Here is a 15,707-nt window from a genome sequence, read left to right as displayed (position 1 = left end):
TTAAACCGTATTGTGATGATGAGCTCTTGGACATATCACCAACACGTCCCTCTTCTGCGACGCCTCCGCGCCATTTCGCGTGCGCGATGAATAGAAATCCCGGGCAAATCACCTATCGAAATCTTCTACTCTACTGCTGTAACCATCCTCGAAGCAAGCACCTGCCGCGGGATTCCCTCTCCACGCTCTGGACGGTGACGTCGCACCGGACGCTGAGCCCCTCCTCCAGGCGACGCAGGTGCCCGGGGGCTACTTTCATTTTGGGAAAATTCGATTCGTGCCACCACAACTCTGTAAAATTGGGTGTCACGTTCAAAATCATGTCACTCAATGGCATGGATTTCAACATGAAATCCAACTTCAAAAAATTATAGTGGCATGGATCAAAATGACCCTTTGATTTTCCGGGCGACGCAGCGCGTCGGCCTTGGCCTCCTCGACATCGATCCAGATGCCGCCCGACCTGACGCTGTACTCGCTCCGGCTCGGCGCGGAGCTGCACACCGCGTTCCACTCTGGATGATCTACGTTCCTTGGTGAACACTCGCGAACGTAGTAGCACCAAATGCATCCTTGTCTGGTCCGGGTTCTCGGTTCCTTGCACTACTAGAAACATTCTTGCATTTTGTTCTCTTTTTTTTTGCATTTTGATCTAGCGTGGAGGAATCAACTAGTGCAAGATATAGATAATAAATAGAAGCAAGTGAAATTATTTTACCTTTTATTAATACATTACATAATTTTTTAGAATGATTTGCTTTTTTTTTTGGAACAGATGGAGTAGGTAGTAGGTGACATATGAGCCACTACGAACAAAAAGAAAGAAAGGAACATAGTGTAATGGGATCATAGCGCCTAATCATTAAGTAATTTTGTGTTCATAAAATAATAATAGGAAAGAAAGGAACATAGCTTAATAACATACTACCTATTATTATTTTTTGAAAAACCTAATCATTAAGTAAATTTGTGTTCATCCCTTGCAAGGTAGATGAAATTGGAATTTGGGAACATCTCTGGCCGCGCGCGTTGTGCCGCCGCTCGCCGGCCACGGCCGGGACGCCATGCCCAGCGTGAGGCCCGTCCTGAGCTCCTCGGCTGCCTCGGGCCTTGGGCTGCCCCAAAGCTCCGATAGACGAAAAAAAAAAGTATCTGGGCCGAGATGACAAAGAGAAAACAAACAAATCATCCTATGAAATCCATTGAAAACGCAGCACAGACAGTCTTGGAGCCATCTAAGGCGTTGAAATGACTGACATCAGCACATGATTTAGCCAGGTATCAGCGAGGAATTCCGTCTTTAAAAATCTAATAAACTAGGTGATTTCTTGCGCGTTGCTGCGGGATTTGAAACATAGAAAGAAGATTATTTTAGCTAAATAAAAGATTAACGACAAAATAGCACTCGTAAAGTATGAGGCAATTTTTTCTTTATATTTCTTTATACATTTTTCTTTTTCTCTCTCATTTTATTTTTTCTATTTATTTTCTCTACCTTTTTCTTTTCTCTTTTCTTTTCTTCTTCCTTTTCTTTTTCTCCCTTTAATCCTTATCCTTGTATTTTTATTATTATATTATTCTTTGTCCACTTCTTTTCCTCCCCATAAAAAAACCATAAAAAAGGAGATTGAAAACAAATCACCTTGAAGATGAGCGTAAACACCACCAAAGACCTTTCATCTCTTTTTTCCTAGATGCTGCTCTGGTTGGAGAGCGGACGGCGGGCATGGAGGTTGCAGCCTTGCAGCACGGCGGCGGCGTTACCGAAGATGAAGTTGACGGTGCCCTTAGCTACAGTCGTGCTGAGTAGGGCAGGGCATGCCGGAGATGGAGTGGAGTTATTTAAACTCGATTGCAGGGACGATCTTTGAGTTTCTTCATATTGCAGTGACGGCTTTTGGTTTTCTTCAGCTCCTCTCAGGTGTGTTTGTTGTGGTGGAATTATTTGCGCTAGAATTGATGGCTTACAATAGTAACTTGCGGTTGTGCACAGAAAATCGGTAGAAGTCATAAATAGAATGTCCTAGTGGATGATGATGTGGATAGCTTGCATGTTAAGAGAAATAGAATTAATGACTCTAGGTCCTAGTGGATGATGATGAGAATAGCTTGCATGTTGAGAGAAATAAAATTAATGATTTTTAGTGGGGACTAACTCTATAGGTATTATAGATTATAGATTGGGGGAGTAGATTTGACATTTTTGTTGAACTATGCAAGAGTAGATGCAGATTTCACTTGCATTCTCGCATACTACTGTGCCGACCTCGTATCTTTGGTATAGTTAAGTGTTCCCGGTACGCTGGTACGGTGTTGCTTTTCGTTAATCAGCTTGGAATCGAAATTAAGGTCTGATCATTTTGCATTTTACATTTTTGCATTTTTAGAAGGAAATTTTCAACATTCGAAGTATTAAATGTAGACTAATCACAAAACTAATTATAGATCTCGTCTGTAAACTACGAAACGAATCTAATAAGTCTAATTAATCTAACATTAGAGCATGTTTGTTACTGTAGCAGTTTAGTGTTTAATTACATTCTAATTAGGCTTATTAGATTCGTCTCGCGATTTACAATTCATTCGTGTAATACGATTTATTTTTCAATTATATTTAGTACACCATACAAGTAATTTACAAAAATTTTACATTTTGTATTTTGAGATCTAAACAGGACGTAATCCACGGGTACATGCGCTTTCACGAAAAGAAGCCTCGTGGTCAGCACTCGAGCTCCAGAGCTAGAGAAACGCGTTTGCGAAACGAAAGGAAACAGAGACTGTGTTTAGATGGAGTGAAAATGGATGCGAAAAGTCACATCACACACTGTAGCACACTGTAGCATGTTTCGTTTGTTTGTGGTAAATATTATCCTACCATGACCTAACTAGGCTCAAAAGATTCGTCTCGCAACATACATCAAAACTATGCAATTAGTTTTTTTATTTACCTACATTTAGTACTTCATGCATTAGTCATTTGCTATATTTAATGTTTCGATGTGATGGAGATGTGATGGAAAATTTGGATTTTGGGGTGGTTTTTGAGAGATCTAAACACACCCAGAGACGAATGATGCAGTAGGGGCCGGGTAGGTAGGTGTGGCCACCCACTCATCGGCCGGACCGAGCGTGGTCGGTGGCTCGGTGCAATCAGGAGAAACCAAGTCCGAAGTGTCGCGCCGGTCGCTGTCTACGATAGTACGATGCTTGTGTTTGGCTCGAACTCGCTCACTGGTCGTTGGACTTGAGAACACCAGACATCGCGTGAGGAAAATCCATGGACGACGAGGGAACACGCAGGACCCATTTCCTCCGACGGGTTTTTCTCTCGAAGCCTGACACCTGAGCACACGTCGCCGCACCAACGTGCCAGCTATAGGGAAATGGACAAGGACATGAAACCCCACCTGGTGTCACGTACTCGTCGTCGTCCGCCACGTACGCGCGCGCACGTACGTACGCCTCGCGACGCGGTACACGGAAGCACAGGGCAGGGCACTGCATCGTGTCCTCACCGTCCAATCGGAAGTTCGGAACCCGCCGGTGCGCGTCGTCGCTGCCACTGCCACGCCGCGCTCCCCCCCCCCCCCCCCCCCGGGTCCGGGCCCCGGTCCCGACGCCGACGCGCATAGAATCGACCCAGCAGCCAGCGCGTGGGCTCCACGCCGCCGATCGAGCCGGCCTCTCCCCGACCGGGCTCGACCGGACCGACCCGACTGGACCGGCCTCATATAAGCCGGCCATCCCGGCCGGGGCACAGCCGCACAGCTGAGTCCGATCGATCGATCGATCCGTGCCCCCCCCCGCTCGGCAATCATGGAGTTCCCGCACCACCACCACCACAGCCACCGCCGCGACGGCGACGACGACGAGCGCCGGGGCCCGCCGCCCCCGGCCTACAGCGGCTACGGCCAGCCGGACCCCTACGGCCGCCCGCCCGCGGACGACCCCTACGGCCGGGCCCCGCCCCCCTCCGCGTACGGCGCGGGCGGGGACCCCTACGGCCGCCACCCGCCTGCCCCGGGCTACGGCCGCGCCGAGGAGGGCTACGGCGCTCCCCCGCCGGCCTACGGCGCTCCCCCGCCGGCCTACGGCGCTCCGGCCGCCGGCGGGTTCGGCAACGTCGTCCACGTCGGGCACGAGGTCGGCGGCGAGAGGCCGCACTACGGCGGCGGCGGTTCCGAGTTCGGCCACGAGGGCCGCCCGCACCACGGCGGCGGCGGTTCCGAGTACGGCCACGAGAGCCGCCCGCACCACGGCGGCGGCGGCTACGAGTACGGCCACGAGACCCGCCCGCACCACGGCGGCGGCGGCGCGCCGCCGGTCAGGCAGCAGACGTACAGGATCTACTGCAAGGCCGGTGAGGACAAATACAGCCTCGCCTCCCGCGACGGCAAGGTCTGCCTCGTGCGCACCGACCGCGACGACGACACGCAGGTGAGGATTACCCAGGCCACTATTCGCTCTGCGTAGGTCGCTCCATTTTCATTTTGCCGTTGGGCGTTGGTCGGTTGATGTCCACGCGCCCTGAACTCTGATCGTGATGAGTTCTGCCAAATCCGAGTTCTGATCTCGGGATCTAGACGACGACTTCCTGTTTTCCTCGGAATTTCGGCGTCTTCGTTGATGCGATCCTGCCTCGTCTTATTCTTCCTGGGCGCTTCATGGGGATTGAGGAAGACGAATAAAATAATGGATCATTGTTTACATTTTTCTCCTACTTGTCTTGTGATGACTTTGCTCAACTTTGTTTATGCAGCACTGGATCAAGGACATGAAGTACAGCACCAGGGTGAAGGATGAGGAAGGCTACCCTGCCATGATCCTCGTGAACAAGGCAACTGGAGAGGCTCTTAAGCATTCCCTTGGCCAGTCACACCCAGTAAGTATAAAGTATCTCCGCTCGATGCTACGGTTCATGCTTCTTCTCATCCCAATTCTAATCCTATTTTATTATTGCTTGTGGAAATGTACTCCACCCTGCCGCGGAATGTGGATCTTATGTGTACCAACTTTGAGATTAATCCCAATGATGCACGCAAACTTGTCCACACACATTCCTCGTCACCTAAATTGAACTTAGAATTCCTTTCATGTGCAAAACACGCAGCTGAACTCTTTACCTCATACCTTTTCCATCGATTAGTCTCCTACTCCATAACATAGCTATTCGTCGAAGTTATCAGGTACCTAAGATTCTTCTTTTTTTTTTGTCCAAAGTATTATAGACATGCAGGACTCACATGAATGGTATTTGTCCTGATCTCAAACAATGTTTGATTAATCATTGTAATGTGCTTCATCAAATATTACAATTACATCAGTGTACCTTAGTGGGTTACCATGTCAATGGTATAGATCTGCATCTGTCCATGGTGTTTGATATCCGCATCGATGTGCTCATGTGCATATCACACTGCTACTAGTGCTCCCCATGTGCATTCCCGTGTGTCACTTGTCCTAAATTATTATGGTAATTGCTACCTATTGTGGGATGGTTATGTCCTCACACTCATTCCCTACTACGGGACACTTCAAAAACTATGAGATCTGATATCTTCAATCTGACTGTTGTAGGTTCGTCAGATCCGCTATGATCCGGACACCCTAGATGAGTCAGTCCTGTGGACAGAGAGCAGGGATGTTGGTGATGGATTCCGTTGCATTAGGATGGTGAACAACATCTACTTGAACTTTGATGCTCTGAATGGAGACAAGGACCATGGTGGTGTGCGTGATGGAACCACTCTTGTGCTGTGGGAGTGGTGTGAGGGTGACAACCAGCGCTGGAAGATTGTTCCCTGGTGTAAGTTCTACAGAATTTGTGCTGCATGTTTATAATTTCCTACTTACTGCAACGTTACTTCAGCCAAATTTTATGCAGTAACCATCTCATCTGAAATTCTAAAAGTTAAACCACTATCAACAAAATTGATTGTATCGCCTATAAAAAGCCATTATTAATTGTTGAACATTATGATTTGTGTGAAGAGCTCTTTAACAGTTTGGTTGCTATCATTGCTCTTTAACAGTTTAGCTACTAAAATAACAGAAGAACACATAACACCAAAAATGAATAAACAGGATTAAGATCTGTGAAGTCCTGTATTTCGATTGCACTGGAATTCCATATTCAGTATTCAGTGGTAGCATCATCCTCTGCTCGAAGATGGGCCTGTCAACTAATTATGGTTTCTTTTGATTGCAGGAACAAGCAACTGTGTGGCTGTGCCACTCCAAGCAGCTCCTGTTTTAATAATAAGCGAAGTAATAAGTAGTACCGTGGACTATGGAATAAGGGGCGCCTCTGCCGGTGCCTGCGTGTGAGTACTCTTCTGTCTTCTGCTCCATTCCGTTTTTCTTCTGTGTTTCTGCTTGGTTTGAACAGTGTACCTATAATTTGTAATGCGTCATATGACAAGTGGCAGCGATTGTATTGTTTGAACTGATCGTTGGTGTACTAAGTGTGATGAATGATGTATGAACCTTTGCTTGAAATATGCTCTCCTGCTCACAGCCGTTATTGTTTAGCATGCTAGAGATTGTTTTTCTGCGAAGCATGTAAAACTCAAAATGAGATTCACTTGTAACTCCAGCTGGACTCACTGGCTGCAGGAATTGATCCCTGCCCGTGTTTCACGTACGGTTAATCGATCCCCGGGGTTATTCTGCGGCATGATTAGCAGTTGCTGCCTTTATTCCGGTTTCAGGCTTTCAGCGATAACGGATGCTGCACCTTGCCAAAATCCATGACCCACTAGAAAATGTCGGGAGGGATATGCGCCTGCCGGAAAGGATGTCCGTTTCCTATAGTACTTCTGTGAAATGGCCTGAAGATCTTATTTGTGCGTTCGTTTTCGGTGGATTAGATTTTCTTTTGTTTTTTCGCGAGGCCCTGCGGATTAGGATTTGATATCGTCTAAACCTGATGCTTGCTCAGTTTACCTCCGCACAGATACGGACCATATTTTTTTTATTACGGAGGTCTAATCGATTTCATCGTTTTCTCGTTAAGTCTATATAGTTCGCACTTCGCAGCAGCCCATTTCTCTTCTCTCGAATGAAAAAGAAGCGGCCTTTTCTCCTCTAAGCAAGAATGAGGAAAACCGAATGCGCTTAGGCTTATTTGTGTCTGTGCGGCCCAGTAGCAACCATTTGGGCTTCTGATCCTCTTGCGTCAACTAACCTGGGCCTGGGCCAGAATCAGAAGATGGCCCTAAGCTGGGCCCTGCATGGGAATATTTGTACCCCATATGATGGTGGAGTTTTTATTTCTTAGGCCTCCTCTAATAGCACCAACTCAGCTATTTTTAAAACCTAAAAAAAAACTCAGCTATTTTTAACATGCCCACATCATCATACCTCCTATGTCAAGGAAAATGAAGAAAAGAAACAACCAAGCTATCTCCTATTCCCGCACTAGCCTCGCACACAAAATGAGGTCCAAGAGCCAACCTAATTGTCGGCTCCTAACTATCTTCTATACACATGCAGCCCTTAGTTAAGCTAACACACTAAGGCCAGTCTCAGTGCTGGGTTTATGAGGGTATCATCAGCATTAACAAATGTGATACCATCAGCAGAAATGTTGATTTGGCATGAAAGTTAAGAGGAGATAGAAGAAATCAAGGTCATCAGGATGACCCGCTCGTGGCGCGGTTTTCAAGCGCATGAACGAAGATGACCCAGCATTGAGGGTGTTATTCGTTTCATCCGAGATCTTGTGCTCCCCACTCCGCCGCTGGACCTCCCGCGCCCAAATTCCTCCGCCGCTCCCGTGCTCAACCCCCCTCCCCTGCCTCTCCCGCGCACGGTCCCATCCGCCGCTCCAGCGCTCGGTGGTCGCGCGCCCAAATCTCCCACCGCGCCGCACTCACGTGCGTGTTTTCGCGTGCATGTTTGCTGTAAGGATCACCGGGGTGTCCGACCCTAGAGGGGGAGGGGGTGAATAGGGTCGCTAATCGCTTTTTGTCCTAGGGCTCAAACTACTTGCATAAGATAAATCTAACACATCCTACACATGTTAGTTATGACTAAGATTTATCTATGCTACTCTCTACTTACCCCTAAAAACTTGCAACCTATAGCCAATCCTAATCAAATTAACTAGGAAAGTAAAGGCATGCAAGATAGAGTAAATGCGGAAACGTAATACGGTAAGTAAAGAGGTAAGTGCAAGAGGGATACAAACTCCCGAGTAGACACGGTCATGTAACGTGGTTCGGCACAAACGCCTATGTCCACGGGACACTGAGGCTCTTCCGATCACCGTCTTGCACTACGCCACCAAGGCGATGCCGGCAAGCAAAGGCAAGTGCCCACAAGACACCGAGTCTCGTGCACCGCCACCGTCTCTCTCGGTCACCTGGCCGAAATCCACTATGGAGCTTCTCCACCAAGGAGGGGGCCTCCTCCTCCCCCGCACAAAGTGTCGTTGCCACTCCACACCAAGCCGGAGGGTCACACGACGGATCACAAGGATTGCTTGCCGCAACAAGACTTCTCTCAAGGGAGCTCTCGCAAGAACTAATCCCTATTACAAGCACTAAGCACTCGCACAAGTGTGCTTAAGCCTATATGATGTTCAATGAAGTTCTAAGGTGGTTGGAGATGATCTTTGGCTCTTGTATGCTTCCTTGGTCTCCAGCACTCTCAAATGAGCCGTGGGGTGGCATATTTATAGTCCTCACACACCAAACTAGCCGTTGGAAAAAGGCTGACAAAAAGTGCTATCACCGGTTAAACCGATGCTCCTGTTTTTGTCATCACCGGTTTAACCGGTGAGTGCATTTTGCAACTAGTCGTTATACTTCAACGGCTACTTCAATCGACCGACGTGATCAACCGATGCAGCGTCGGTTTAACCGGTGAGTGTAGTTGCTGAAAAACTAACTCTCTGGACAACTGCACCGACGTTCACCGATATCTAATCGTCGGTTTAACCGGTGTATAGAATTTCCTCTGTCTTCATCTGTCAATGCACCGACGTATGCAGTTTCTTTAGCGTCGGTTCAACCGGTGTAAAACCCTAGCCTGGTGTACTCCAAGTCAATGCACCGACGAGTGTAAAACACCCAACGTCGGTTAATCCGGTGCCAAGTTTATTGCACCGATGAGTACAAATTTGCTCATCATCGGTTTAACCGGTGATAGCAAATTTGCTTCGTCTTGATCCGGTGCCAAGTTTATTGCACCGATGAGTACAAATTTGCCCATCTTCTCTTTGTCATCACTTGAACCTAAAAGCCTGAGAATGGTCATCTTAACAATCAAATTAGTCCAAGTGTTGTGTGTGTCATCAATCGCCAAAACATTATATTGAAATATGGCATGAGAGGCCATTTTCGCTACACTTGCAATGTGAAAATGTTGACTTGTTGATCCATACCGTGTGAATGCTGTTGGCTTGTTGATCCATACCGTGTGAATGTTGTGGCAGCAATGCCTTTTCCTCTCTCCCTGTTCCCTATCTAGAGTTTGAAATATTGTATGGATATGATATTAAAGTTAAATGAACCATATATATGCTAGTATGTTATTTTACAAATGGTTACATAATTCACATGTCATATTTGATCACACCACCATTGAACAATTTAATGATGTAATAAACTGTGCGATGACAGTATGCACTGAGAGAGGTATTGTCATGGCAGTGTTAAGCTGACATATCTCTCTTGGTAACCGTGTAATGACACTGTGCATTGAGACTGGTATAAGCAACAACCATGAAGACAACCCCTAGAAAAAATTGGCTTTAGTAATGCTTCTTAGATGTGACACGTATAGTCTTAGGGCTAGAACAGCGTTTAATTGCGAAGAACCTTTGATCAATGAACATATTACAATTGAGTGTTCCTATGATATATATCATCTTAAACTAGGCTTTGTTGAAATGAATTTGGTAGAAAAAACCACATGACTACTGACTAGAAAAGGAGTTTCACTCTCCCCCGCCTTGTACATGGCCGATTGGACGGTTGGTTTTTAGCCATGTTTGCGCTCATCTCCTTAGGGAATCTGGTTTTATAAAGTTTAGCGGTAAAAATTAATTTTTCATATATAATATATACTTTCTCTGTTCTAAAATATAAGCATTGTCTGGTTTTCAAGTTCACTTTGTTTTATAATATATCATTCGTGGCAATAAAATTTTGATCATTAGAAAATATTTCCAAACAAATCCAACGTAGCTACTTTTATAACATAAACTTTTCATATGTTAGATTAATTGTTGGTTGAAGATTACAAATAAATATTTAATATATGGGTGTGCGCATTGTATTTTAGGATGGAAGCATTATTAACGAATGGCAGTTCAATTTTTGGTAATGCGCTGTTATAGTAGATAAATTTTTGGACGAAGATTCTAAGTAATGCTGTAGGATGGAAGCATTATTAACGAATGGCATCACTCTCCAACGAAGATTCTAAGTAATGCTGTTATAGTAGATCAATTTTTGGAAAGGTTTAAAGCAGTTCAATTGAGGAAAAGAATTTGATTCCACAGGCGGAACTTCCCATCTAGACATATGTGCGCGATGCCATGACATGGATAAGTAACCATTAGTTGCTTCATCAAATTAATCAAGATGCCCTTAACTTATGAAAAATAGTAAGGTTGACTAGTTCTAAGAGATCCGATTTTGCATGAACGAAAAAGGGCATGTCGTGTGTATATATAATGACCGCGACGACAAGCTTGTTTTGGCATTCCCTTTTCCCAAAATGATTAAAGCCATTGCGATTAGTTGCTCCCTTTTTAACCTAGTGTTAACTTTTTTTCTATTTCTAGCAGCTTTTGTCCCCCAGATTGTGGGGCAACTAAAAAACTCATCAACTGGTTCCAGGCAGCCTGTGTGTGCGTGACACTTCTTATTACATCATAATAAGAAAACTAATCGAATAGCTTCAAATTGACGAGCATGGTTGGTAGCATAGGAGTCATAAAAATAGTCAAAACGTTGCATTATTGCTAAAAATATATAATCTTGAATTATTGATCTAAGAAAATCCTACTGATGTTTCCTACTTTTAAAATCAATAATATTTGCTTTTGGATTAAAAAAATAAATTTTCTATTAGAATTCACTACATTTTGGTGGTGCTGGTGCCGGTGGATTTTTTTTTTGGGGGGGGGGGGGCGCACTTCGTTGCTCGGCTGGAATAGAAATTGACATATGGAGGACTTGTGAGATCTTTCACTCTTCGACAACGAAAGCTTTGAGGACGTCAGCGATGTATTATAGGGACGTCGCGGGGTAGATGATAAACAGATCTTTCCTTGGAGGTTGGCCCTGGTCACTAACGTGTGGACCCAGGCCCACACATCAGTGACCCAACTTCACAGGGACCTACTGCAGATGAACCACTTCCATAGATGACATGTCATGCTATATATGTTCCATGAAATGGCTTAGATTGCGTGCGCCTAGGTGCTACACGATACATGATGTTGTGACAAACCTTAAATAGATGAATTGTGTATGGTGTCAATGTGGTAAATTTTGCTTCCTGTAGTGACGGTAGAGGCAAGAGGAAAAAAAAAGGAAAGAGGCGCAAACTTGAGTAGAATATGGAAGTAGTCTCCTCGCAAAAAAAAAATGGAAGGCTGATATCACACATTCCCTCTAAAATGGCCAAAAGTGGCCTATGTCTCTATTTTTATTTTGTAGTTTTTTTTCTTTGGCCCTAAATAGAGCAAGATCTGGTCCAACTAAAAGCAAGAGGAATTCGGCCTAGCTAAGAATATGTTGATTTATTTTTTTCTTATTTTCCTTCTTCCTTTTTTCATTCTTTATGTTTCATTTTTTCAGTATTGCTTAATTAAAACTATACGTATTTTTTATATTATTAGTCTTAATAGATTTAGCTTTCATTTTTAGATTGTTGGAACAATGTATACTTAATAGTAGACCTCAATTGCTCCAATAGTTCATCCTGTTATTCTAATAATATATTAAAATTATTCAAATATTGTATCTCAATAAATCTAACATCTAGTAAATAATCTCCATTCGTCCCTATAGTGAATTTCAATCGTTTGAAGTTCTGAATATTCATTATTCTTTTCTATTTTCAAATTCTCTTATTGTAGATTTTTAATTTCCAATGTATTGTTTTTATATAACATTAGTTCCTCTCGTGCTATTAGAATTGAAATGGCACAAAACCAAAGACCTTTGTCTAAAACACCACATATACAATAGTGGAACTAGATGTGCAAATTGGTGGCCCTTAGGTGCACCTTCAACTCTTCTTAGTTCAAAGTTTTGTGCTAATTTTTCAAATTGGATGTGCACCTTCAACTCTTCTTAGTTCAAAGTTTTGTGCTAATTTTTCAAATTGGAGGTGCACCTAAGGATCACCAATTAACACCCCTAAGCGGAACACTAACGTGTCCCATGTTTTTATGGATTTATGTTCATTTTTTGAATTGTTTCTCTTTTTATCCCATACTAGGGAAGATGTACGTGCCACAGACACGTATTTAGACACGTATTTAATTTTTCTTCCATCAAGAAATGATGTTATTTATTTTCTTTTAAAAATAATACATATCTTTTTTTTTCCTTCCATAAAACAATGATGTCAATAAATATCCTTCCAAAACCATGAAGCAATGATGCCATTTATTTTTCTTCTAAAAATAATACACATCTTTCTTTTCTCTCCATAAACAATGATGTCAATTATTATCCTTCCAAAAGAAAAATTGATGTGGATTATGGGTTAATGTATGTGCAAAGGAAAGTATGTGTATACTAAAGGAAAGTAATACATTAATACGCGTCTTTTTTCCCTTTCATAAACAATGATGTCAATTATTATTCTTCCAAAAAAAATAATGTGAATTATGGGTCAATGTATGTGCAAAAAAAATTATGTGTGTGCTAAAGAGAAAGTAATATGTGGGTACAAGAGGTGGGTATAGGAAATTACTGGTATAAAAAGTAATAGGATTTTGGTGAAAAACATTGACGAAACCAATCTCCCCCTTCCTTTTATTAAACTTTTTGGCCTGACAAGTGGGGCCTCCGTGAGGGGTACGGTGAGTTTAATCTTAGTAAGAAATGTTTTCAATTGTTTCAACTTTTTATAGATAGATATACATAACAAACATACCAAATATAAGATGGTGTATGTAAATTAATAGATCAGAAATTATTTATTGTACAAATAGAACATTACAAGTATAGCATTATTACAAAATAGCCAGATCACTTATTGTTTTAGCAATTTGGGCTACTCCTAATGGCGGTTGGAGGACTAGGGTTGTCGGTGGACTTGCAAGGCTTTTGGGGAGGCACAGTATATGAGTCGGACGCGCTCACAAGTACTTTCACATGCACACACTTGTACAGTTGTACTGTACCATATATATTTGGGCTGCCCTTCAAAGCATGATCTTTTGCCGTATTTATTAGTCTGATGGGACTATGACCCTGTTTGGTTTCCAAAAGTTGCTAGACTCTCTAAGATCATCCCCAACCCTCCACGTAGGATGGTGTCTATAGCATTAAATATACTGCCACATATGACTTTTTACTTATGTGGTACCATAATAAATGAGAGAGTGTGGAAAGAGGAAGAAATTGGGTCTCATGCAAGACCCAGTGTCAATACGCAAATCAATACGCTAGACACCACATATTGTGCATTGGGAGTAAGATGGTGTCTTCATAATAAATGGAGAACAAATATGATGGGTGAGAAAAGAGAGAGTTTAATAGAAATCCACACAAAAAAATCACGGATTGTAGAGTGTAGTTTCTAAAGGTGATATCTTGATGATATGACAATATAGACACTACTCATGGACACTATGGGTTGGGATTGGTCTAAAAGTCTCTGGGGCTAAACTTAAGTCTCTTCCTGTTTGGCTCCAATAATTGAAGGGACTAAATCTCATTAAATGAAGTGCTCAAAAGACCACTTTACCTCTAACCTTTGCATGCATGCATGCGGACCGGATAGAGTTAGGAGGGGTAATAGGCGGGAACATAGAGCAAAAGTACCAAAAAAAAAACTCCTCAAAAGAGTCTTCTCTAGTTTTAGTCTCCAGCACAAAAAAATCCCTAAAAAGCCTCGTAAGTCCCAGAGATTTTTATAAAAAATTCCCAGCAACCAAATAGGGTCTATAGATCTCCAACCACAGAATCATAGCCGTATTTAGTTCAGTTCTATTTAATCTTGAGAGGGGTGCATCGAAAGGAGAAGTGGTGAACACCTAAGGATTCCACCAGGAGAACAGAATGATTTGATTTGCCCCCTCGCATTAATCTGCCCCGCTGACGGGCAATCATTGGGAGATGGAGTTGCCTGCTTTACAAAAAGGACTAGGGCATGATGGATCTTGCAGCCATTAGCTGGATCGCGTGTGATCTCCATTTTATGCTTTTGACGCTGTTTAGTTCCCAAAAAATTTACTACAGTACCGGTCACATCGAATTTTTAGACATATATATGAAGTATTAAATATAATTAAAAAAAATAACTAATTATGCAGTTCAACTGTAAATGACAAGATAAATATTTTAAATGTAATTAGTTCATGATTGGATATTAATTGACAAATAACAATGAAAATGCTACAGTATCCTAACCCAAAAATTTTCGCGAACTAAACACAGCCTTTATTTGTCAGCTCTTGCCTTCTCTCTCACTACTACACAAAACTACTTTATGGAGACGGGCAAAAGGTATTAATCGAGACGGTTTTTACGACCGTCTCGGACCAAAGGTCACGGTTAATCGTGACCTTAACCAGGGCCGTGCCGGCATAAAGCAGGGCCTTGTACGGAACATATGACTTCAAGTTATAGTTATATCACGTCGCATGCCTTCCCAGGTGCTGCCGCCTAGTTGTCACACGGCATCGTGATCATTGTCTGCCGCCTGTTGTCGTCACTTACTGTTGCTGCCGCTTTGGCCGCTTTGAGCGCGAGTCGTGATTGTGTGAAGATAAATCGGCAACTGCAAAGACTCGAGGCCAACAGGGCAAGCTAGCAGGTCTTTTGGCTAGGTGCGCGTGTTCAACGTCTGTCACTTACATTTGGATCGGATAAGAGCAACTCCAGCAGCAGCCCTTAAATCAGACCCTCTTAAGTGCTAAATGGACTGCCTCTAATTTTTAGAAGCCTCTAAATTTACTCCAACTCCAACAATAGCTCTCAATTCTAACTTACGATAGAGGGCTCCATAGAGACCACTAGGAATGGAGGAGGAGGAGGAAATTTGGAGGCCTCTCTGAAATAGAGGGTCTAGTAGAGAGTTTGCTAGAGTACATCTTTTTAGCTTCATTCTCTAAACTTATGATAGTAGTCTGTTTAAAAAATCTGCTGGAGTTGATTTTAGAAACAAGACAAAACCTAATTAATAATTTTTGGGCTAATAAGATTAATCATGGTGGGCTGCGGATAAATTTTTGGGCACCTGTGCGGTCGCACGGGCCGCACGCCCTTCCGCCCGGGCCAAACCTTAACCCAAGCAATTCCCTACCCGGCTCGGTATATCGAACTAAAAAAAGAAAAAAAAGAAAAATCCAATGGACAGGCCTAGCGAACCCATCCATGACCCGTCGAGCCGATCCACAGGGCACACCACCGCTCGCCGGATCCGCACCTCTGTGGCATCCGCTCACTGGAGGAGGCCACCCGCTCGCCAAATCCGCCTGCTACTCGCCATATCCGACCTCCATGACC

At 43.6% G+C, this 15,707-nt stretch overlaps 1 protein-coding gene across 1 annotated transcript; it reads left to right on the top strand.

The window, feature by feature from the left end:
* Window positions 1-3,770: 3,770 nt before the first annotated feature.
* Window positions 3,771-6,523, top strand: LOC120673384 (ricin B-like lectin R40G3). The gene is made up of 4 exons (XM_039954189.1): window positions 3,771-4,440; window positions 4,763-4,885; window positions 5,581-5,809; window positions 6,212-6,523. Coding segments are annotated over exons 1-4 (975 nt in total). The 5' UTR covers window positions 3,771-3,819; the 3' UTR covers window positions 6,214-6,523.
* The last annotated feature ends 9,184 nt before the right edge of the window (window positions 6,524-15,707 follow it).

Source organism: Panicum virgatum, chromosome 5N (genome assembly GCF_016808335.1).
Source record: "Panicum virgatum strain AP13 chromosome 5N, P.virgatum_v5, whole genome shotgun sequence".
Taxonomy (NCBI): domain Eukaryota; kingdom Viridiplantae; phylum Streptophyta; class Magnoliopsida; order Poales; family Poaceae; genus Panicum; species Panicum virgatum.
The sequence above is the reverse complement of the archived record's forward strand: the minus strand, read 5'-3'. Positions and strand labels throughout refer to the sequence as shown.

Excerpts from the sequence above, each read along its gene's own strand:
- LOC120673384 (XM_039954189.1), top strand. The coding sequence starts at position 3,820 with ATGGAGTTCCCGCACCACCACCACCACAGCCACCGCCGCGACGGCGAC. Across the intron at positions 4,441-4,762 it reads ACCGCGACGACGACACGCAG|CACTGGATCAAGGACATGAA; the intron begins GTGAGGATTACC and ends TTGTTTATGCAG. Across the intron at positions 4,886-5,580 it reads CCCTTGGCCAGTCACACCCA|GTTCGTCAGATCCGCTATGA; the intron begins GTAAGTATAAAG and ends TGACTGTTGTAG.